Below are 24970 nucleotides of genomic sequence, written 5' to 3' on the forward strand. Positions count from 1 at the left end.
AATGAAAAGAGAGTCATTACAGGAATTAATGCCATAATCATTCAATAATTATTTTGACATAAGGCATTTTACATGGTTCTGACACATGTTAAGTGTTTTACCATGAAATGTGGTTTCTACAGTGTAGGAGTCCTTCCCTGCATATTGTTCTGTAGAAACATATACACTTGCTTTTATTAAATGAGTTATATGTCATTTAACTCCACCTGTTCCATGATTTCCTCATCCTTTCCAGATTGAGTGGGAAAGCCTGATCACTGCTGTCTTCCAGACTTAGTACTGTGAAGACAGAGCTGCCCAAAGGAAAGCCAGGTGTCTCACAGGTGCAGCTTTCACCATTTATCTCCACAAGAATCAATTTCAAAATCCAACACGCTCCCTCTTCCTCTCTTCCATTCCCTTTTCCACACCTGGGTACAGTTGCATAACCATTTTGGCACTTGCCACTAGAAATTCAGGGTAATATTTACAGAGGTTTCTGCATGCTTAATTTCTCATTTAGTCCTGAGTTCCTACTGCAATTACTGGCTACTATTTTTCCGCAGCTCACTTTTCACCAAGTAGATTTCAGAAAAAGCAAAGAACTCAAATTGTTTCAGAAAGAACTGCTGTCTATACCTCTAAGTGCATTATTAGTCATGACAAAGGGCAGATGTAAGTGTACAAAACCCTGCTAACCAGCCTAACGAAAGTGCACATGCATCATCTACAAAAGCTCTCAAACAATTCTGAAAGTTTTGGTGCATTTGTTCACAGGAAATAATGGACTTGGTAGTAAAGTTCACTTTAAAAATCGGATCTGACATTTCCTTTGCTTTTGTCTCTTCAAAGACATTTCTCTCCTTTTTTTTTTCCCTAAACTGTAAACAAATGTTTTAAAGGCAAGGAGAAAACATCAAGTTTTCTGCCTTCTATCCAAAATCATCCAATTTGTCTTTTATAAACTATTTTTGTTTGAAAAGACACGGAACCTGACACTTCAGATAAATCATGAACAGAAAAACAACCTTCTATATAATTTAAAGTCTCCTTACTCAGTACTCTTTACCAAGAAATCTGTGCCAACTGCGTCTAGGTGGGTAGTAGTAGATAGTAGTTTTGAATGCATGCAGGTGAAGATTAGCATTTTTTGGCATTCCTAGTCTGCCTCACTAAAAGCTTATCGGAGGGTTACATACATGTCTCTCTTCTCAGCCCAGATGGCCATACCAACAGATACTTAGCAACATTTGTTCATGTTACATATTCACACTTTGGGGTGAGACAAGCACTGCTCTCAAGTTGGGCAGGACAAGTTTGAGCCAATTTCATATATGAGTAATTTGCTCAACAGTACAGAGGAATTACCAAATCCCATTTCTTTCTTCCTAGACATACGTATTTCCCAAAGAAGCAGAGAGAGGTAATCAGATACTCTTGTGCCCAACGTGACAAAACAAACATGGTCCATGGACCCTGTCTGGAGGTTAAGCTATAACAATACAGGCTGAGAGCTCAAGTTTGTTGTGCTCCAATATTTTTAGTCAACACCCATGAAACATGCTTGATATGCACAGTTGTCCAGGAAAGGTATCAGACATCATACTTTTATAAGGGAAACTGTATTTGTTTTCCACTGCCTGGTAAAGCTTGCCCTTCCTATGCGACCTGATCTAGGTGAACCTGCTTCTGCAGGGGGGTTGGACTAGATGATCCCTAAAGGTTCCTTCCAACCCCTACCATTCTATGATTCCTCCTGAAGGTAAGGTCTTTCCTCTCTTGTTTCTGCATCATTGCAGAGCCTGGGAAATTCCTGATTTCTTCAAAAATGGTTGGTAAGAAGGCTTCTCTTTTATGATCTCCACACCCCTATGGTGATGCCCTAAGTCTTACAAGGTGATCAAAGTTCCCGTAAGAACCATAGCTTAGACAGTACTCCCTTCCTCACTGGAGCTCAGACTTGAAAAATTGGCAGGCTCTGCATGGTATCCTTCTGTTTGTTGAGGAGATGGTTCACATCACTTGAACAGATAATCATCAAAGGTTAATGGCTCTTCTTTAACTAATTCAGTTTCAATCACAACAATTTCTTCTGTCATCTCCCAAAACATTTAGCTTGCTAACAGTACAAGGAGAGCAGGGAAATAGAGTTTGTAGCCTGATAGATACACCCAGAGAATTCCCAGTACCAAACAATTCACTGGAGGAATCCGAGTCCTGCAACTGTCACTTTCCAATCACATCACAGAAACGGGCCACAAAACCAATTCTTTAGAATTCCAGAGTTCTAAGTCCACTTCTCATCTTCACTGGAGAAATCAGCACTGATTGCTGAGTACTTCACCTAGGCTGTCCTACATCAGTCCAGATATATCTAACTTTGTATTAGTAGATCAGACAACAGGAGCAAAGAAGATATAGTGGGACTGGCTTCAAGTTTCTGGCTTCAGGTAAGCATGCTTGTCTCCAGGTAGGCTTCTACAGCATCACTACTATTGGTACCTGAGCAAGTGCCTACATCTCTATTTTCCTGTGCTTAAACCACAACTCCCAGAAACAAATACAAAAAGGCATGTTGTTCCTAGTTCTGCACTGGGACAGAGGCTCCTTTGTGACACTTTTACCCTTGCAGACAAAATGAGAACAAAACTGCCTCTCCTGGCAAGGGGAGAAGAATGAGGATGCAGAAGATAGATATCTGTATCATGCCTTTAGCTTGTAAATTCTTCCATTAAAACTACACAAAGTAGTATTTCGAATGTGCAGTTGTAAAGAGGGGAATCTGAAACAGAAAGCATATGAACAAAAAACAACAAAGAAAAAAAATCTTCCATGCAGAACCATGAACAGCATTTGGGATTGTCATCTCAGTTTCTCAGATTTCTGTGCCAGTCTGGCCCTTTATAGATAACCTAAACAATATAATTCCTCACTTAAATACCAAGTCTTGATTCTTTTCTTTTGTTTTATTCAGAAAATAATTAAGTTCCTTTAATTTATTCACACATACTGCTTAGAGAAAAGAAGATTTTTTTAATGCACTTTTCACAGTAAAAGATTTTTCTTGGAGTAAATTAGTTTGCAGAGCAGAAGAAATCTATATAGCTCTGTGAAAGTAGTAGAAACATAATGAAACTCAGGAAGAAATGTTTTAAAATGCATATAGTAGTGATACAGATCAAACCAAATGAACTCTCTAATTTGTATCTAGCTCTATAGCCTGGGTGTTAAATCTGATGGAAAGCCCACTGAAGTCAAAGGGAATATTTTTCCCAGGCTTATATCATTGAAATGCAACATTCACTGAGACAGGGACCTGCAGCAAACCTCATTATGGCCCCATATATCAACCAGCAGGTCTCAGGGCATTGCAGCTACTGCAGAAGATGAACAGCTGTCCTCACTAAGTCAATTTAGTTTTGCCATTGATTTGAAAAAAAAGCCAGGATTTCACTCTACATTTTTGGTAACACTTACTATATGCTTTATAGTGTGAAAAAAAAAATCATCAAAAACCCACAACATTTTAAAAGGGATTTTCTAAGTTTTTCTATGGAGTCCCTGATAGTCAATACACATCGTTTCATTTACATGAACAAGTACATCTGCAGGAAGAGAGTAATGTCATTAGAAAATAGCAACTTAATCCCTCTGTTAGTCATATTTAGATGTGTTAAGATCCTAACCTAGATTTTTAAGTTCAGCCCAAAAAAGGAATAAATCTTAATTCTAACGGAACTATTATTACTACAGAGTGACTATCCAGACACCATGACCAGAAAGGTTACTAAAAAAGTAGTTGCTATTACTGGTAAGGATTAGATATGAGACACTGTATAATTATGAATGTAAGCAGCATCCTGAATGCTATAGGAGTCTCAAATATACAAATCAGTGAACTAGAGAACATCAGCAAAAGCACTGATGCACTTAATTGTTTCCTGGAAGATATTCCTTCTTTTGTTGCTCTTGGTGTTATGTACCTAAATCCCTTGCCAATGGATGAAAATGTTCTTCTGGTTTGTATTAAATTAATAAATGTCATCATTCTTTTGCTGAACATTGGCAGGTGCTGCGGTCTGTGACATTGGCTTTCCACAGGAGAGGAAATCATTGGTGCAAAACCTAGTACTTGCTAAGTTTGGTTTTTTTTTTGGGGGGGGGGAGTGAACTATCTACAGGTAGAACTCCCCTTTCCACAGGGGCTCCATCCTCTCGGACCTCTTCAAACAAGCAAGGCTGCTCAGAGTCACTGGGTACTGGAAACGGGGCATTAGAGTCTGGCAAGATATGTGTTGGGCTATTTGGCAATGATTATTTCCTCTGTGAGAAGGTACAGACAGAAGTATGTCAGCAAGATGATGAGGATTCTGAGAACAACAGAAATTGTTTTTAACAAATGGGATGGAGGAAGACTAGCTGGCACAGGTTTAGGAGACCTGAACGTCCCTGTGGTTAAGGGATATCTGTAAGTGTTGGGGGGGAGACAGAGTTGAGGTGACAGGCTTAGGAGACCTGATTATCTCCATGGTTAAGGGATATCGGCAAGTGTTGGGAGGGAGAGGGAGCTGAAGTGAGGGGCTCACCTCCCAGAAAGGTACAGAGCACCATGCTGCACACTGTAGGCTTCAGTGGAGAGAAGAATTCAGTCTAAATATCAGTGAGCTTGATCAGGCAGCTTTTCCTAAAAAGAGTCCCAGGCAGGGGTGCACTTACACTTAGGTCAGCTGTTGGCAGCCTCAATGCTATTCACAACAGAAACAGATTGGTGTGACAGGTTTGTCAGCCTTATCTTTGTAGCTGGTGTTTGACCTGGAAGTCAGTAGTCAGAAATGGACAGGAATGCTGGATACCTAGTGGCCTGTGTGAATTTATCAAGGTGGCCAAAAAAAGGCACTCAAACCAACCCACCCCACACTGGTTCCTCTACTTTTTTCTATAAGGACCTGCTTTGAGCAGTGGGGTTGGACTAGATGATCTTTATAGGTTCTTTCCAACCCCTACCATTCTATGATTCTGTGATTTTCAGATAGACCAGAAAAGGTCTATACCATCATATATCCAAGCCCATCTTTCAGGATTTTGTAATAATTTGACTAAAAATTTAAGAGATTAAAGTTGTAATCACAGAGGTTACAGAAGTGAGTTAATTACTTCAGGAATTACCACCTCTTTCCCAAACGAAAAAGACACACAAAACCAGCCTCACAGCATTCCAGCAAATCCTTAGCCTAGCTCAGACGCTGAGAATAAGAGCAAGTAGCTGAGTGTATAATAGCACCACCTGGTGACTCCTGCCAGAAGAATGCAACGGCTGTATCCTTACATCCAGCTTAACATGCAGTTCCATTAATCCTTTTAAATCCACAAATACTACTCCATAGGTTTGGCAATCTATTCATGCAAACAGAGTTAGGCACGGTTCCAAATGTTTACAGGACTCGAGCTGAATATATATGTATGAACCCTTTGTGTAAATTTTGGCAAAAATAAAATACATTCAACCAGTCCAAACTGATGAAACAACGGCTACAATTTCATGCTAACTGCCTGATGACTGATTCACTGTGAAAATGTCATTCCTATGGTTACAAGATCAGTGGATGACTTTGGTAAAGCTACTTCCATATTATCTGACACGTATTGCTCCGTTATTACTGCACAGAGCACACCATATATAATACAAGACAAGAACTACAGTCGCTTCGATCTTTTTTTCATCCACTTCTCATCGAGAGACCAAATGCCAAACTACTTCATTCAAACTCGCAATGTTCCATTTTGAAGAAGTGGCAATGCTGCCCCATGAAAGCCATAATTAAAGTGTCTCTCATTTCTATCACGTTCCCTGTAACAGGCTTCATTTCTAATATCCTCTTTGAGTGAGAGAATAGTGCCTCATGACTTGCTTGTGTTGTGTTACAGGAGAGAAATGAAGTTCAGCTGTGTAGTCTGGCCCACAGAAGATAAATGTGGACAAGAAAACCAAATTATTATTCTAAAAGCAAGCATTTTCAGGGGATTTGGGGATTTTTTTTTTCCCAACTTTTGCCCTAATTGTCCAAGAGAAAATAAAATTGTATACACTCTTCCAAAATATTTTGTAGGAAACTCCACTCTTCACTGAAATACAATCTAGACAGATTTTTTTGACTAACCCAGTTATTCTTTTCAAGCTTGGCAAATTCAACTGGGCCTTTTAAGAATCCAGAGAGCATACTTTTTCAGCACTAAAGCAAAGGTAGCAACTTACGGTTCTGGTGTGTAGAGAGGATCTGAGCCATGTCGTATGTACTGAGTACAATGAAAAACTCTATATGCTAAGCCAGCTAAAAAATCCCGGGGAGACAGGTATCCAGCAACTGGTCTCACTGTGAAGCCAGACCTTTCTGAAGTGAAGGAGATAATAAAAGATAATACTTTAGTTAGTTAGTTAGGTTTTTTTATATATTTTATATATATATATATATATATCTCACTGTATCAGTTTCTGAGAACAGGTAAGGATTTGTTGCTAATTATTCTACCAGAAGCACGACATGAGAATCTTGGCTGAAGATCACCCCACATCATTTTCACCTATTATGAACAAGAATTATTTTGCATTGCTAGCATATGGTTCATGAGAACAGCTTGAGGTGTTTCAAAGTTGATTTGCATACTTTTGTCTAGAAAAGATGGTAAGGTATTGTAAGTGATGTTTGCAGATCAGAGTATCTGATTTTTATGCCTGGTACCAAACAGGAGAGAAGGTTCCAAAACAGAAGATGACTTCTGTAAAATAGATTATAAATTAACAGAACAGGATAGTATTAAATCAAATCTATCCTTATTTTTAAAGATAAAATACTGCTCGTGACAGTAAAATAACGACTTTCACAGGCTCCTCATTTAAATACTTAACAAAGTATTCCTTTGTTAGATTAGTCCCAATGGGAAATAATTTCAGGCTCAGTGACTTTGAAAAGCACATTTCTCTCCCAAACCCATTCTTTACTCTTTCCAAGCATTTACAGGAGAACGTTCCAAGTTCTTCTTCAAACAAACACTACTATTGCTGTATTTAGTCTGAAAACATATTTCTGAAAGAAGTGTGAGGTTTTGAGTTGCTAGTTAGGGAGAAAGGACCTGTACACTTTGTCATTATTCCTTAGAGGCCATAATACAACATATGAGAGACCCAGAGGGACGCAATCAAATTCAAAGAGTGATGAGTCAGTTAGTAAACATGAGCGTTCACAAATAAGAGTTATGGATGAAGCAGGGACTGAGGAAAGTAACCCTTTCATTACAGATTTTGTATTGTCTTAGCTAAAGATTTTTCATACATGTCTGGGACAAAACACTCTGCTAATTTTTCTCGTAACACTTAACACACATTACATTTCTTTCCAAACACTCATCTTCACAATATTTTAGCTCCTGGGCTCCTGGAGCTCCAGAGCAAGAGGATTAAGGAACAAATATATGTATCTGAAGGGACTCTTGAGGAGAAATTAAATTCTTAAATGAACTCTTTGGTGTCTTTTCCTCCTGTCTGCCACTTCTTCCATATGGGATACATTTCCATTACAGTTAAATAACAGGGGTATTTTCAAACTTATATACTGATTTATATCAGTGCAAGTCACTGATATGATATATACTGATGCCTTAAAAAAATAACATGAAAAAGAAGTACCAGATCTCATACAGAGTCCCACTGATTTTTCTCAACATACAAATACAATGACTAGCTTCATGAGGTCTTGAGCACTCAAGAAAGCTTCCCCAGGCTGTACAACAATGTGTCAAATCTGCTCTCCTCTTTAAATTCCATTATCTTGGCATTTTATTCCCTCTTTTACCTGCCTGCATATTTAGGGGATGCCCAGTGTGGTTATCAGAACTCCCACCACGGGGCAATGAAAAGAGCTAACTCTGCTCTCTAGTTTCATTGTACTGAAAGACTTTTCTCCCCGTGCAAGATAGCACCGTGTCATACATGCTCAGCTGTTTAATTCCTCTCAACTTCATACTTGCAAATACATACATGAAACTGCTTTGACTCAACAAGCACTCTGCCACGGAGAATGTCAAAACCAGAATGCCATTTCAGAATAAAACAAAGTCCACTGACAATGCTGGGAGTCTTTTCATCCAATGTGTCTTGTATTTCATGCTAACAGAAAAGAGTATTTTCATGAAACAGTATCTATTGATAAGCCAAATACAAATCTTACCTTTCAGAAAAATAGAAACATCTTCCAACTGAGGCACATTATCCTCTCTGTATCCACAGTATTTGGTCAGCAGAGGAAAGTTTTTCAAATATTCACGACATGCATGGGTGGGATAGAGTTTACTGAGTTCCCTAAACACTACCCCCCATGTTTTAATTTCTTCAGCCGTATACTCCACTCTGGGAATGGGCTGACCACTGTAAAAAATAATACAAAATACATTTGAATACAACCATATTCCAGACAGAATGCAAACAACAAAATGTCTGTGAAAGGTATTATTTAAAGGCATTTTAAAAGTTGTTAAAACCATCTTAAACTATTTAAAAATAATAGCTAGATGCTTTTCCCTTAGAATTACTTCGTGACGATATGTTGTATGTGTCACATGCATTTCCTAAGAACTTTATTTCTTATCAAGCAATGAGGTTATTTCTTAATCTTTGTACATATTATAGTGTCAAGATGGATTTCTTATATGCCATGTTCCTATACCAAAGTAATAGTTCTCCATTATTGCCACCAATGCCTTTGCAAGTGGTTAGCTGAAGATCCGGGTTTAGTCTAACTTGTAGACTCAGTAAGACCGACAGCACACCATATGCTCTCTGCATTCTTTAAAATACCTAACATTCACCTAACATTTTATGAAGTGAAGATTAGGCAGTTGAACAGATGGTTTAAAATGTGTGGACCCAATTAAAATGTATGCATTTATTGTTTAGAGTGTTGCTTACATGTGCAGACACGTTTGGAACTGCAAATTCACGCAGGACTGCATCATGAGGAAGCTTGCTTCAGAGTCAACAGCCTAGCATAGGTGAAACTATGTCTCTAAATACATCTCCCCCTTTTTTGACTTCTGCACCGTTCCTCTGCCTCGTCCCATTTACAAAGATGTAGAGAAATTGCAAAGCAGAAGTGTTCCAGGGTACCTGCTAGTCTGTCTCTGACATCCAAGATTCACCTTGAGTGGTTACAGCTAATTCAAAAGCAACTGACAGCGTGAAGAGTGTGACGAGCTCCTTCCAAATTGTACTGCTTTGTATTTAGCTGTAAGGAATTTCCCACGTCATGGTCTTGATCTCATGTCATTAATTCCCCTGAGAAACTTTATAATCTTTCTGTGGATTTAATATTCACAATGTATGCTACATATCACAGAGAGCAGCTGCAAGGGGTTTATCAGGCACAGGGAACCCCACTGCAGCAGGAAAACTGCAGTGCTTGGCCTTTGCTGGGGCTTTGGCTCCTCATCCCAGGTGTTGCCTCTTTCATAACCATTTCCCCTGTACGAGGTAACAAGGAATGAGCCCTCATGTCACGTCCAATTGCTGCTAGGCAGTCTCTATGCGCACGAGAGGATCTTCTGCCCTACATTCATCGTGGCTGCCCCTCACCTTTAGTGAAAATTTCCCATTTAGTACCCTCAGTTTTCACTGTATCAAGGGATTTTCAGTAGGCAGCTACCTGTCAGTCAAAGGCTACTTTGTATGAAGTACTCATACTTGTTAAGGACTCGCTGTATATCCAACATATCTGCTAGTTCCCCTTCAGCCACTCCTTTGCAGACACAACAAGAATTGCAACACATATAGTGAAGCATTTCTCACAGAGAGCCTGCACTGGGTCCGTGCCCATTCTGACTTGGGAGTCAGTCCTTCAGGCCTAGTATCTGTCTTCACCTTTACACTTTATCAGCTTTAAGCTGCCTGTCAGATCACTGAAAGCATAACAGAGCTATTCTAAGTCGTACTGTAAATGACAGATACAAGCAGATTGCTACTCCATCCACCTGGGGTTGCCAGAATGCCATGCAGTAGCCTCATCCCTTTTCCTTAGACCTGGCCAACATAGAAGAAATGTGTGCAACAGTGGAAAAACTCATTTCTATTTAGCCTGTCACTAGAGAGGTATAAACACAATCAAGGATGTGAAACTTGGTTACTGCTCGCTAAAAGGTTTATAACTTAGTTATTGTTTCAATTAATTCATTAGTACTGAACTAAGGTTCACTGAACATTAATTCCTTAATAGGATTTATGCCTAGGAGAGCTAATCTTCTTTCCAGCTCATCATGATATTCCTTTCTTTATCAAGAGGATCAAGGCAGCCAGACTTGAGGGAGGATGTACGCCTTTATCACTCAGCTCTACCAATCTCATTTTTCTCACCCTCTTATTTCAACAAGAAAGACCCACTTTGTGCTCAAACATTTCAATAAATCACAGAAATGGCCAGCCTGCATAGCCAGCTTTCTTGTGGCTGAGTAAGATGACTCTACAAGCTAATCTGTACTGAATTTTTATTTCCCCTTATTAAAATAGGGTCTTTCCATTTTGCCATGGTCAGGAGCTATCAACTCATATTATGAATTCCCTCTTAAACATCATATTTTTCCTCCAGATTTAATTTTCTCAACACTTTTTCAATCCCTAATCAGTCTCAAAGGACTAATTAGCAAGATTAACACATTTTCACTATCTTTAGAACAGAAGCTACGTGAAGGAGGGAGGAATATATATTTTTTTTGGTCCATTTATTTCATTCAGCTGATATTCACTGCCATGCTCTGTTAACACATTTTCCCCTTTAACACTCAGCACCAGCAAATATTTGCTCCTTCAATTTCACTTAGCATTTTTCTCTCCCTCTACTACAGAAGCCTCTTTATGTTGAAGCAAAGCAGAGCATCTACCACTATACAACAGTAGCAATTCATAAAGGAAATGCTGATCTGGGATTTTCAATTCAACAGTTTTTTTACAGAGACAATTCCTTGCAGCCAATTCTTTGCAGCAAAATCTCATTATTTTTTTTAAGGAAACAAGTCTGTAGGTTGTTTGGTTTTTTTTTACACTGGAAAATGAAAAGTAGAAATGCATGAAGCTTCAGTAAGTGATTAAGAAGGTCACTTACCTGTAAGACACAGAGGGGCTCAAGACAACACTCTGAATTTATCCCTAAGGGAATCATTCTTTACAACAGAGCTGTTCTTTTCATATAAATAAGTAAATAGTCATTAGACCACAGAAGAGAGTGTGATGAGACTGCAATGTAGTGTCGAGACACCTATAATTAATTATACATCCTGCATGGATAGCAGAAACAGTTCAGCTGTAGCAGCATAGAATCATCCCTGAGCTGATTTGCCTTTCCTCAGCGTGGCTGAAGCTGAGCTGCAGGATGTCAAGGGTAAATGCCTTCCTGGGCTGCTTCTAAAGGCACACCAGAGGCAGACTGAACATACAGTCCAGTAGATAAGACACATCCCTGAGGTTAAGATAACCACTGCAGGAGACCTGAGGAATACGAACAAGATTTTGCACATCTTAAATAACTGCCCTAAGCACTGGTCTCCCAGTCAACTTGTGGTCTCTGGCTAAAAGTGTCTGAAGCATCTTGTTTTCCCTCTGCTCATAATAATAGGAAGGGTTTGAAATCTTTGACAGATTTGGAAAGCTCAGTGGAATGAAGGAGTACCTCCAAGCAGTTTTGTGGTAGTACAAGATCGGTCCTCCAAATAAGCTCTGGCTTGGGTTGTTTGATTATTGTCATGTGCCTGCAGAAACAGTTCTTGAGCCTTCAAGGTCCAGACAATGAAAAGATTTTTTTTTTTTCCCCTTTCCTTTATCTCTTTTTCTGGGACTATGCAGGATTATTCTACATGACTTTTGTGAAAACATGTTTATCGCTGGTTTCAAGACCAAAAAAAAACCCCCAACTTTTTAGCAGAAGCGAGGCAGCTGTGTGATCTTTCCAGCACCTAGGCAGCTGGAAGGGAGAAAGGAGGAAGGAATTTCCAGCAACTCAGCAGCTGTGAAATGCATGGCACTCCTGCTACTGTTATGGGTAAATGGAGAACTATCTGACTCACTGAAAGAGCTCTAGAAGCACACAGTCTGCCCTCATCCACAGCTTGATATTTCACACTGCAATAAATGCTAGGCAAGAAGCACTAACTCTACCACAAGCATCAGACTGGGAAAAAGGTAATAAATCAATCAGCTGTAAACAAAGAAAATAAAACTGTCTCAATTTACATTTGAAAGCTGGCTAAAATCAGGACTTACCTGGGCAGCCTAGGAAGCTTCTCTATCAACCCTGCCCTGCCTGCAGCAGGCCAGCAGCTCAGTGTGCTGGATCAATGTCATGACCACCCAGCTAATCAAATGCCACCATGGGCAGAAAAAAAGGGAAACCAACACTAGCACTTACACATTTATTAGATTGGTAATAGCTAACAACACGAATGGGAGAATAGTAAAAGAGAAATATAATCAGGATTATATGGTCACAAAGCGGAGTTAATCCTCCTGTCCCCCTAGCCCTCTGCAGCCTGTAGAACTAAGTCTTATATTAAATCACAAAAAAACCACCCAGAACGGAAAAACCTTCAAAAATCCAATTTTGAAGTGCTTCTTAACAGATGTGCCTTTTACAAAGGGAGACAAAAAATGTAGTGTTTTATATTCTTTAAACAAAGTAGGTAGAACTCTCAAGGGAGAAAAATGAAAAAGCTGAAGACTTGTGGTAAAATGGAAAAGAACATGAAATTAGTATGTTCTTTCCCTTGAGAATGAGGGCTTAGGCGTGTTGCAAATAAAGCCTAGAATACAACTAGAATTAGTTAAATGCTTCTGTGACAAGAAAATTGCAACACAGTAGGTATTTGTAGGTAGCACAGAAAGCTTCCTAACTCCTAGGGACAGTAGCAAATACTGACTTCACACGGTATTAAAAAAAAAAAGGAATGAGAAAACACATGCAGTGTATTATGCATAGATACCAGCTCCACTAACTAAAGAGAAACCCACTGAATTCTGAACAACTTAGAGCTGCGTTGGCAAAATGGATAAATGGCATTTTGCACCATTCAGTAAAAGCAAGCAACATGAAAATAAAATAACCTTTCAAATTCTTTACTTGCCTGTATCTGTACCAAAAACATACTGGGATTTCAGGTTTCTCACATATAGCCTACACTAAACTAGTTAAAGTTTAAAGGATGACTTTGTCTACTGATAAACTTCATCCTACAGAATTAAGCAGAGCATGAATTCTAACTAGTCAGCAGTACGGGGAAGAATTATGCCAGTACTTACTATTTATAGCTCATGGCAACGTCCACAAAGTACTTTCTTCTCTGTCGATAGACATTATCTTTAAATCCCTTAAGCAAGGAAGAAGAGAGTAATTTACAATGAGGACAGAAAATTAACTGTAAGAATTATAAAATAAATCATTAAAGTGTTTATTTAGTACCTAATTATATTGTATTTTGATTAACACTATCAACTGGACCGCAAGAGAAGATAAGGATTTCTTCACTTTTACCCCACCGAAGTCGCAGGCATTTTTTCAAGACAGGTTTGTGCATAGGTACAGTCACTCTTTCAAGACGTCAAAAAAGAGAAACTTTTTCCTTGTCATTTCATCTCACTAAGGTTTTCCTTAACCTGAATGGAGATCTACACACAGGCACGAAGCAGAATTATTTACCTGTCCTTAATACATGTTTTTTCACTACAAGAATCAAGTGCCCAGACTTCACACACAACTCATTTTGAAGCTGCTACTTCAGCAGTTGCCATCTTAAGCAGCACATTAGGGACTGAAACATCATCCTCCAGCAGAACATTTGCATGTTGCTCCAGTTTGAGTTACAGATGAAGGGCTCTACCCAGTAGGCCACAGTAGGCTCCTACCTTTTCCACATTAAGCACAAGAGAGACACATAACACATACACACGAGCTGGTTACAGCCCTTTGACATACTCAAAACTAATATAAGATCATAGAATCAGATGCTTCAGCTGAAGCTACCTATTTTACCTACACAAAGCTGCCTGTTTTCAAGGCAGAACTGTCAATCTCTTGAAGATGAAAAAGGATAAAGAGATAACCAAGTTCCCCAGTTAGTAGCCCAGAAAATGCCATTTACACTTCCCCTAGTCACAGCTGAAAAGTAAAATGCATCTTTTTCTTACTGCTCACATATACAAATGCAAATCACTGAAGGGAATGAAAAGATGATGTTGTTTGCTTTGAAATATTTCTCTGAGCTTCCAGAAAACTCAGAAGGCATTTTATTGCCCCATAACCAAGGCTGTGCTACTGAGGCAGAGTAAAGGAGGATGTCAGAGGACTGCAGAAAACCTTCAAGCCTCCAACCCTACACCAAAAAGGTTTTTGACTGGGCAAAATTTACTGTAATCTGGTGGAGCCTCCTTATCTGCTTAATACCTTTTGACATAAGCATTGAGTTACTCAGCTGCAGACTGTTCAAGAGCTGAAAAGCGATGAAAGACAGCACAGGGGATTTAAAAGTCTGTCACGTGAAGTGAAACTGGGACTGAAAGCATTAGCCAACACAGAGTGGGTCAGGGCTATGCTGACATAGCAGCACTGTACTGGTTCTATAAGAGAGTAGTTCTCTTTGGTCCTCTGGTCCCTACACGCCAGCGCTAAGGAAGAGGGCATGGACTAGAATTGGCCTTTGAAAGGCCAGCCACAGAGTTTTACAGCTCTTGTCCTCCATCTCCGATACTTGGCATGCTGAATAGGCTAAGAAATGGTGTGTAAATTACGTTTAGAAGAGTTCCCCCAAGTGTAAAATATATATTCCTATAATGCAAATGTCTTTTTTCATTGTAAAACTGAAGGCAGATTTTCAGCAGAGCACTCAAGTATTTAATGAAGGCACCAGCTCAGAACATTAAACAGTATCAAGTGATCTGTCACAGTTGTCGACTCAAGGCTAGAATGAGCTGTCGCTGTTGCTTCTTTGAACCAACAGACCTTCCCATTCTGAGAAAATGTGTTTGTCATCACAAAATACAAGGCAGAAACCAGGATGCAGGAACACGCTCCCTCAACCACAGGCCCACAGACTGGAAAGCCTCACACAGGGCAGAGATGACTGGGAACCAAGCGAGGCAATGGTGATTAGTGTGGCTGTTACATGGGCAGGTGACACTATAGAAAGGGAAGTGGGGCTGCCAGGGAACATCACAGTGACGGCCCTTTGCTTGCATGCACAGGTGTGAGGGTCTGTGCCGGAGCTCCCACCACAGCACAGCAGCTGCAGGAGTCATGGAGAAGACAGGACAGAAGGCAGAGGTCTGAGTGCCACTTCTTCACTGATGAAGAGCCTCAAACCCAGGGCCACCAGGAGTAATCTGCCTCTCCTCAGCCAAGGCAGTCATCAGGGAGGAGCCCACACAGGCACTGTAGTACCACAGAATACAAATGCATCACTAGGAAGCCCCCTACAATGAACTGATTTTTCTGTAGTCACTTACAAGCTCTTTGGGGGCCATTTTCACCATCTTGGACAATACCAACAGATATGTGTGTTACAAAAAACCAAAAGAGACTATCAACTACAGCTAGAGTTTAATCTGATTCTATTACAAGACAGTCTTATGGTCAGATATCTTATTCCATTATGCACTTCCTTACAGATGGAGGCTTCCTACAACATCATTTAATCCAGCCTAGATTAGGAATGAATACAACTAGCTATCATCAGTACCTGTCAGCCAAGTGGTCCAAAAGTAGAAACTTGGATTTATAACAACTGAAAATGTTGTGATGTAAATGCCTGCAATCACCTGCCACTTAAAGACTCAGAGGTTAAGCACTTACGAATGTCAGCCAAAGGAAATAAATCAGTAACAAATCTATTTTTCTGTCATTTGCATTGAGCATTTGGCATTACTGCAGACACAGGTTGTGTGAAATGCAGGATTGTTTCAGGTCACCAAAGTCAGGACACAATGTGAGACACCTTCCCATCTGCTGTGTTCAAAAAGAAATAGGAACATTTTCCTCTCTTATTTCAGAGTTGCCTCCTGAGTGCCCAGGAAAATCTTCCTTCATTAATTCTTTCTTCACTGACACCTAGGTTAATATCAATTCTTCCTCAAGAGTTACTCTGAATTCTTTAGTTTGAAACCTCTATATCAACTACATAATTTAAAAATGAAAGCAGTACAAAAGGGGACATACTTGTTAAACAGTGAATAAGTTTTCTAGAGGATCTCTTTTTTGAGTGTCCTACTACAGAAAAAGGAAGATGAAGTCACTGAAACTATGAAAGACAACTAGGTCCCCACTTTCTGAAAACTGTATGCTCAAGAAAGTACTCAGAATCAGCAGTGAACAGGCTTTTTACTTAACTGGCAAATAACCTCAAAAGCTATCTACAAGACAATTTTATGATACACTTACAGGGTGATCTGCATCCAGCTCAGATCCATACATCAAAACTCTCTGTGAGCATTTGTCTAACTCAGATATCTTCCTGGGAAACCAAGGGACACAGTCAAGATCTGTAGAAGACAGAATGTTTTTTGAACATACTGGAATTTAAGACTACCGAGATACCTGTGCAAAACATTTGTCAGTGTCTAAACCAAGTGATACAAAAGCAGCCTTGCCTTCATCATCAGTCCATATGTTTTCTGGTGGATTGAGAGATACAATATTAGTTTGAAACTTGAGCAACTGGATTAGTTCATTAAACTCTTTCTTACTGCAGTCACAGTCCACAAAAATTTCCACCTCTGAGCTCCTTCTCTTCGATTTTCGTGATTCGATATGAACCATGCTCACGTGTTTCTCCTGTGGAAAGATTAATTAATGGATGAAATAGAGATGTACCAGCTAGAAGGACAATATTGGTGACATATTCCTCCGGAAAGTTTTTCCCAGTTACTAAAAAACGTTTTCCTTGGAAGTATTCACTTTTTATTTACAGAATTATATAGTAACAAGTAATAATATAAAAGAATAAATAACTAAATAAAACTGAAGGGAAAAAAAATCTCTGTACTGAAAGTAAAAATAAAACTATTATACTTAATGAAGAAATTCAGCTAATGATTTAATTTTATCTATCAAGAAAGTCTCTTACAGACAACAGTGGAACATATTTTTTAAAGAAAAAAAAACCTAATGCAACTTTATGTTTACTTTTGCTATAAACATTAAATTCTAATGCAATTTTATTAGGCAATATGCAGAATAATAACGTTAACTAGATTTGAGTGTGCTTCTTTAAGCAGATGCTATTAAATATGTACTACTTCAACACCTCTTATAAACATATGAAGAAGAAAATATTTTCATAAGGATAACTGTGTATCAGTCCTTACCTATCTCTCTTGCAGTAATTATCAATAATCTAAATGGTAATAGTAAGAAAATTGGAATAAAATTAAAACCTAATTCCATTTACTCTCTATTACAATGTCCCTATCAAAACTAAATGCAACACATATAAGTGTGTAAATACTTCTAATGGGAAATCTTTCCTATGGGGACAATCTCCCACCTTAACCACTGCTCTGCAAAGGGTGTCATACAACAACAGGTAACCACAGTGTGTTGTGGTTGACCTGATCCAGTGTTGTGATAGCTTTGCTTCAAAGCAGGAGGTTGGACAAGATCACTGTGTTCAACCAATGCTTCTATTGACTCTGATTTGTCCTTTTTCTGTTTGTTCTTTTTTTGCCAGACAGAAAGTGTCTGTACTTTTCACAACAATCCTTCAGCTTACTCACTGAAGCCAATGAAACCTTTTTTTCAGCTTTCCAACTGGGGAGAACTCTGTGCTTGTACTTCCACTTCCCTGCTGTATTGTGCATTAACGCCTGTTTCAGATGAAGGTCTCCTCTGGCAGATCAAACCAGTCTCTGCTTTTACACCTCTGGATATACATACATGATGCCTTAATTGGCATGTGCCATAAGGTATGTACATGGTATATATCCTTGGCTAACTTATTCACATAAGAAATTCACTCTGATCTACCCTGGGTTGAGCAGAGAACAAAACTGTGCACTCCTCCCTAAGATACTCAAATTTTTAAGTGACTATGTGAATGGGACTGATATCTCTGCAATATCTTACAGCCATGTTCTAAGAGACCAGAAGGGGTAATTGCCCATTCCCATACATGCCCATTCCCAGAAGTGAGAGTTGACGTGTAAATCCGAGATTTCAGGTATGAAACCATTCAAGCATTTAAGTCAGAGCTGAGTTAGAAATTAAACCCTTGGAGAGAAACTGCACTGGAATCATGACTCCTGCAACTCCTATTAGCTCATTTAGGCAACCACTCTTCCTGTCAAACACTCTGCTCCCCGGCAGCCTCCCTCCCGTGGGTCTAAGTCACTCCTGTTCCTTGTCTGAGAAACTTGGGTATGTGGCTGAGCGACCATCCCTGGAGGTATTTCAAAGCAGATGTGGGGCTTAGGAAAGATGGTTTAGAGCTGGACATGGCAGTGCTAGTTCAACAGTTGCACTTGATGGTCTTAGAGATCTTTTCCAACCTAAATGATTCTATGATTCATCAGCTTTGGGAATCTGGTCCCCAAGCCAGCTCCTGTGAGTTATGATTGGCATTGCCCAGTGCTCCCACCCTTACACCCCTCTGATGGTTTGGCCTTAGAGACAGGCTCCAAAACACCTCCTAACTTTCTCTTCACTGGACTGCACAGACTGAATAACTCAAGATTTTTATTGTGCTGCTTTGCTTTCACCATTCTGAAACATTTTACAAGCCCTTTCCAGTTTATTAATAAGGCAAGCACACTATGTGTGGTACCAGCAGCCTAAAGGTGCACTTCACAACCAAACATTGTCCTGCAGCAAGGCTGCCACCGCCACCACCTGATTGTATGTAATTTAGATTTTGAACTGCTCTCTGAAAGTGTCTCCTTTCATTGTGGCCTGCACAGACAGCTTCAAATCTTATTTGCCATGTTGAGAATCACATCTCAGAAGTCTAAAGCAAATCATGTGAACATCAGCATCACTGTTAAACTTCATTCCAGAAAACCATTTGTAAGCTTAAAAGGATTTGTTGAATAGCCCATAAAATTTTAAGTTACTTTTAGTCAGTTCTACAGGATGTAACTGCACTCTATTCCCTCTACCACGGTCCATTAGGTTTATACCAACATGCAGCCTGACCTCAGTAGCCTTCCTCAGTCCAGTCAGCACAATTTGTAAGCTTTACCTGGAAGAGTCGGAGAGCTTTCACCAATCCACCAACTTCATTCTTCAAAGAAAACACCACAGCTGTCTTTCCACCTTCAGAAATAGATTCACCTTTCCCATTTCCCTTATTCCCTTTCTTTTCCTCATTCTTCCCAGAACTCGGTCTGTTTAGCTACAAATGGATAAAGAACAGCATCATCTCAGACACAAGTGGCTACTTCCCAAAATTAAGTCTTTTTACATAAAGAGAAATTTTTATTAGAAAATAGCTGAATGGAACTCCTCCAGTCTTGATTTAAGAGGTAAAGCATTTACTTGAAACCAGAATCACAGGTCAAAGGCAGCTGTTTGACATGACAGTGTAAGAGGCCACTCCATAAAAAAAAGCTTAAGGAAAAGCACATGAAGGCTTGGGATACAAATATGATTATATTATTAAGGCAATGCTATTGTTAGTAATAAATATGAAGCAGAGACAGTCTAAATTACTACAAAGCCTGTAGTGATGCTCTTCCAACCTGAATGTTCCTGCAATATTGCAGTGATGCTATTCTAGCCTGAATCAGTCAGTTTATGGTTTACACTAGTGTGTAGTTTTGTATTAGTAATTGTATTTAAAAAATAAACGTCATGTTCTCTGTGGTAGTGCAATTAATGTTGTCATGTAATATCACTTTTCCTGAGAAAACAAAATCTCTGTTGACAATACAAACAAGGATAGAAATACAACTATAGACTGTACCACAAGATCACCGAAACCAGGTTGGAAAAGACCTCAAGGATCATCTGAGCCAACCTTTCTTTGCAAAAGTAGGGTCTAGACAAGATGGCCTGACGCGCTGTCCGGGTGAATCTTAAAAGTGTCCGGTGATGGAGAATCCATCACCCACTTCCCTGGGTAGATTATTTCAATGCCTAATTGTTCTCATTGTGAAAAACTGTACCTCCCACAGAAGACAAGCTGGCTGTGGAACTCAAAAAGCAAAAAAAAAAAACCAAACCCAAAAAATTACACCGTCCTTGGTCACTTCTACATTCTTCTCACAATTTGAAGGTCAAAAACTGCTATAAAACAGATTTCAGATGGCATTTTCAAAAACAAAAAGTAACTTTATCAGCTTAAATCTTGCTGAGATTCCAAATGTAGAGCCTCTATAGGTGGCTTTTATAAGACCGACCACAATTTCCTTTGAACTATGTTTTCCAATACAAGTTGCATTTTCCAGTATCCAACTTGTGACTCTTGGAGAAATTAAATCTCCAGCAAAGTGCTGATTGGTTGTTTTGGTTTTTTTTTTAATCCATTCATTTTTTTCATACTACTGTAAAGCTGCTTACAAAAAATAACCCAAAAATCTTTTAAACAGGTCTCATAACGCTTGATGAAAGCCAAGTCAAATCTCATTTCCTATTTCTTCCTTACAAGTAGGTTATCGCACTTGCATAGTATCCGTAGACCTGTGGTGATGGATGTTGGCAAAATCTAGATTTTACAACATTTTATCATGTGCTTTGTGACACAGCAAAAAACTAAGTAAGCTTCAGCCTGATTCCTTTTCAAAATAGATTATATAAAATCATTTTCTTAAAAATCAAGTACGATAAATGAAGGCAATGAGGCATTTGTATCACATCTATCTTAATGCACCCATGTGGCTTAGGTTAAATTAGTTTACTCTTTTACCAGATCTTAGTTTACTCTGAAATATCTCCCTCTACTGAATAGAGAAGTCCATAGCTCTCAAGTCAGTTCGCATTGGATCTTCTGAGTTGGTGGGTTTTTTGTGGTATAAGACTACACCAAATTAAAAAGAGGGCTAGTTAAAATGCAGAATCTTATCAAAAGCTACTCTTTAAACGGAATAAGTTAATCTAGCCACACTTCAATTAGTTACTGGACATGCTACAAAGTCTCTGTAGTCTTTTCACATAATTTATCAGTCTACACAGAAACAATCTGGAATAGCAATGACATTTGTAGAATGGTATAAAAAGGGGTTACAAACATGTTTGTTTTTAGTAATTGAGCTTATACGATTCTGCTCAGTAAGAGGTTTGTTCAGGGATAGTTTAGAGGAAGGTCACTTCTGCTTTAACTTGAATAATATTTGGGATTTGGTAGAGTTCTTTTCACATACATCAAGTACATAATCTGCACTTGAAGCAACAAAGATGCTTTTTTTATAGGATCATGAGGTCAAGTGAGCATCTGAGAATCTCAATATCATCGAGTCCAATGGGAAACAAGAGCATTTGGCACATTCCAAAACTGTTGCAGTTCCCCTAATATGCTCAGGCAAAAGTTCCCTAATACTCTCAAGCATCACCCTCTCAAACATATAAAAACTAGAATATCTGTTATTGTTGTGAGCCCAGAAGAAGAGGCTATGATATCCAAAAACTGAAATCTTATCAGCCATGCTCATTGGTGCACTTCATAGTTAAATAATGACTAGATCATCTTTTACAATGAAAATTATTTATCTGGAAGTGCAAGTACTTAGGAATAAAAATAATCTATAGCATACATCAGTGAAGAAAGTAACTGAAATTTAAAGAAAGTAAAACAAATTATTCTATTTAATTCAATATTTTAAAAAATCAAAGTGTATACAAATAGGGATGTTTCAGATTTTACTATAAAGACAATAGGCTGGTTCACAGCTAGTACAAACAAGTGCATTCTGTTGGTTCTACTCAAGTGATGGGAATCTTCACATGTTGCAAAAGGTAAAGTCTTCATACTTTTAATTATTTCACCTGTTCAGAACAGATTACACTATTAGCCCGTTAGCACTCTTTATTCTGATTAAAGTACACAAGCTCAAATACATTTATCTATAAGCATGCAGAAGTTTATCCCATGCACCTGTTGCATGGGATAAATTGCTGCTATCCCATGCACCAAGTCCCTGTTGCATCCCGTATCACCGTCTTGCAGAGAACCATTTCTTCCTCCTGACATGGTTTTGAACAGGGAAACTGACGCGGCTTTGAACAGGGAAACTGCACATCCCCAGCACGATGCTCCCGCGCGTTCTCGCTCTCCTGCCAGCCGGCAGAAGTCGGGAAACCTCAAAGCCAGCAAACCTCAAAGGCAGCTGCTCAGTAATGAAAGTGCCACGGGCACCAATACGGTTAAGTGCGGGGGATTTGCATATTGTCAAAAATGTTTTACCTACCGTGCTGTGAGGTTTACGAGTGCCTTGAAAAGGCAGATTCTGCCGAACCTATGCAGTCCGCGGGACTTAGCGAAGCCTTTCAAGTACTTAAAACCAGCCAATGCTTCTATATTATTCCGACAGCAACATAGCTCATTTCCGTAGCAAGGCTTGTACTTCTAATGACACTTTTACTATCAATTAAAGACACTTTTAAGGCAGCGTTTTGAACTGTGAACGATTAGATTGCAAAGTAAGCTGCATTGGTCCCTACAACTGCTGAGCAACTGCGCACCTTGACTTCAGAGTGAAGGAGAAGCGGCCGAGTGTCCGGACTAGCCCCTGCCGGGCTGAACCCGACCCGCTGCGCACCCGCCTCCCTCAGCGCGGTGGCTCCCGCGCCCTCTGCCAGGGGTGGTCCCGGGGCAGCCCCGCTCCCCGCCCGACACTTACGGTGAGGCCGCCCCCGCCGGGTCGCTCCTCCGGCAGGGCCGAGTCCAGCGAGAAGCCCCTCCGCGCCCAGTACTTACTGGAGAACATCATCATGGCGGGCTGCATGGGGCCGGCGGGAGGGGGGCAGCGCCGCGCTCTGCCCGCCTCGCCCCGCCGCGCCTCCCTTTATACGCCCCCACGCACACTGATGGAAACCCGATTAGGGGAGACCCGTCTCCGGGTGACGAGAGCGGCGGGCAGGCAGACGCCCACGGCCCCCGCTTACCTCAGCCACCGCCGCGCACCGCCGGGGCGGGACGGGAGCGGTGTGGCCGCCGGGCGCTGCCCGCCCCGCTGCCCGCCCCGCGGGGCCCGGCCCAGCCGTCTGGGTACCGCTGCTTTGAAGCCAAAACAGCCTGCTCTCTCCCTCCGCCGGGACTAGCGGGGCAAGAAGGCAGAGCTTGCCACCCAGGGGCAGCTGCCACCACGGCCCCAGGGCTCGGGGAAGGAAGAGGCCCAGGGGTGCTGGGACAGGGCCCCGTGGGGATATGAAGGGGACAGTCTGCCAATGAAAAGTAGAGGCTGAGTTTCTACACAGAAAAGTTGCGGTGAAGTTTGACGTGAGAAATGTTTTGATGTGAAAGCCCTCGCTCTCCCTTTTGTAGAGTACTGCTTTGAAAAACACAGGCTGCTTCAGAGATGTATTAAGGGATAGAATCACAGAACAGCTGGGGTTCAAAGAGACCTCTAGAGATCATCTAGTCCAAACCCCCTATTAAAGCAGGTTCACCTCAATCAGGTCACACAAGAACATGTCCAGGTGAGGTTTGAAAAACTCCAGAGAAGGAGACTCCACAACCTCTCTGGGCAGGCTGTGCCAGTGCTCCATCACCTTCACAAGAAATAAGTTTCCCTTCATGTTCAGTGGAACTTCCTGTGTTCCAGCTCGTGCCAATTACCCCTTGTCCTGTCACTGAGAACTACAGAAAAAAGACTGGCCCCATCCTCTCAACACATGCCCTTTACATATTTATAAGTGTTGATATGGTCCCATCTCAGTCTTCTCCAATCTAAACAGGTCTTGCAGCCTTTCCTTGTGAGAGAGATGCTCCATTCCCCTAATAGGGGATTATATCTCATGATGGAAGACTTCACATTCCTTATATATCACAAGGCAAGTGACGGCACACACCGAGTACTGCTACTGAAAGAGAATGCTTAACTGGAGAAAGGTTTTTAATCCAAACAGCAATAGCTGTGGTTTCTGTGTGAGCTCTCTAAAGGCCAGAGTCCAATTGTAAGACTCTTCTAACTAAAAGATCAGCAATCAATCACCTATGAAGATAAAGCAATCTCATACATATCCTGGAGGTCTTTTATATTTATATGTATGACAATTTAACTTGTTTCTAGGGGAAGGTTGGGTTTTTTTAAGGAATTTGTTTACTACTTAATTTCAGACTACTGTGAGCTCAGAGATTGTAAGCGAGTAGAAGGCAACTGCTGACACATCAACATTCTGAAGTCAAACATTCATTTGGTCATCTACCGTTGTCACTTTCTCTCCCTATAATTTTCCTTCTCACTTCTCCCATTTTCCAAAACTTTTCCAGGACACACTTTACAGAGTGTAGGACCGAGCAGCACATTTGGCTTGAGAGCTCTGTTTCAACTAAGTTGCCTTCAAATTCATACAGTTCTTTCTGTTCCACTGCAGCAAACAGGGAAAACAGTCACTGCTTCCCCATGAGATGCACCATCAGTGACTCACCCTGCAGCCTCTGCTGCAACCCAGTTGAGTGCAACACCTGGCATCACATGGCCTTAACTTGGGGTATATACAAATCACAGAAAAAAGGAGAGCAGCTCTGCAGAGAGAGACCTGGGAGTCCCGGTTGATAATAAACTGAACACGAGCCACCAATGTGCCCTCATGGCCAAGAAGGCCAATGATATCCTGGGATACATCAAGAAGAGTGTAGCCAGCAGGTCCAGGGAGGTTCTGCTCCCCCTCTACTCTGCCCTGGTGAGGCCTCATCTGGAGTCCTGTGTCCAGTTCTGGGCTCCTCAGCTCAAGAGGGACAGAGAACTTCTGAAGAGAGCCCAGCACAGGGCCACCAAGATCATCAGGGGACTGGAACGTCTTTTATACGAGGAAAGGCTGTG

At 40.5% G+C, this 24970-nt stretch overlaps 1 protein-coding gene across 1 annotated transcript in view; it reads right to left on the minus strand.

The window, feature by feature from the left end:
- The window catches only part of TPH2 (tryptophan hydroxylase 2), a 53278-nt gene extending 30348 nt beyond the window's left edge, over positions 1 to 22930 (minus strand). Inside the window, exons 1-7 of the mRNA XM_061997613.1 lie at positions 22826 to 22930; positions 19231 to 19383; positions 16646 to 16829; positions 16437 to 16537; positions 13307 to 13374; positions 8202 to 8398; positions 6233 to 6368 (exon numbers count right to left, since the gene is read on the minus strand). Of these exons, the coding sequence (XP_061853597.1) occupies positions 6233 to 6368; positions 8202 to 8398; positions 13307 to 13374; positions 16437 to 16537; positions 16646 to 16829; positions 19231 to 19383; positions 22826 to 22930 (944 nt within the window). The remainder of the gene's footprint in view (positions 1 to 6232; positions 6369 to 8201; positions 8399 to 13306; positions 13375 to 16436; positions 16538 to 16645; positions 16830 to 19230; positions 19384 to 22825) is intronic.
- Between the last annotated feature and the right edge of the window lie 2040 nt (positions 22931 to 24970).

Source organism: Colius striatus, chromosome 1 (genome assembly GCF_028858725.1).
Source record: "Colius striatus isolate bColStr4 chromosome 1, bColStr4.1.hap1, whole genome shotgun sequence".
Taxonomy (NCBI): domain Eukaryota; kingdom Metazoa; phylum Chordata; class Aves; order Coliiformes; family Coliidae; genus Colius; species Colius striatus.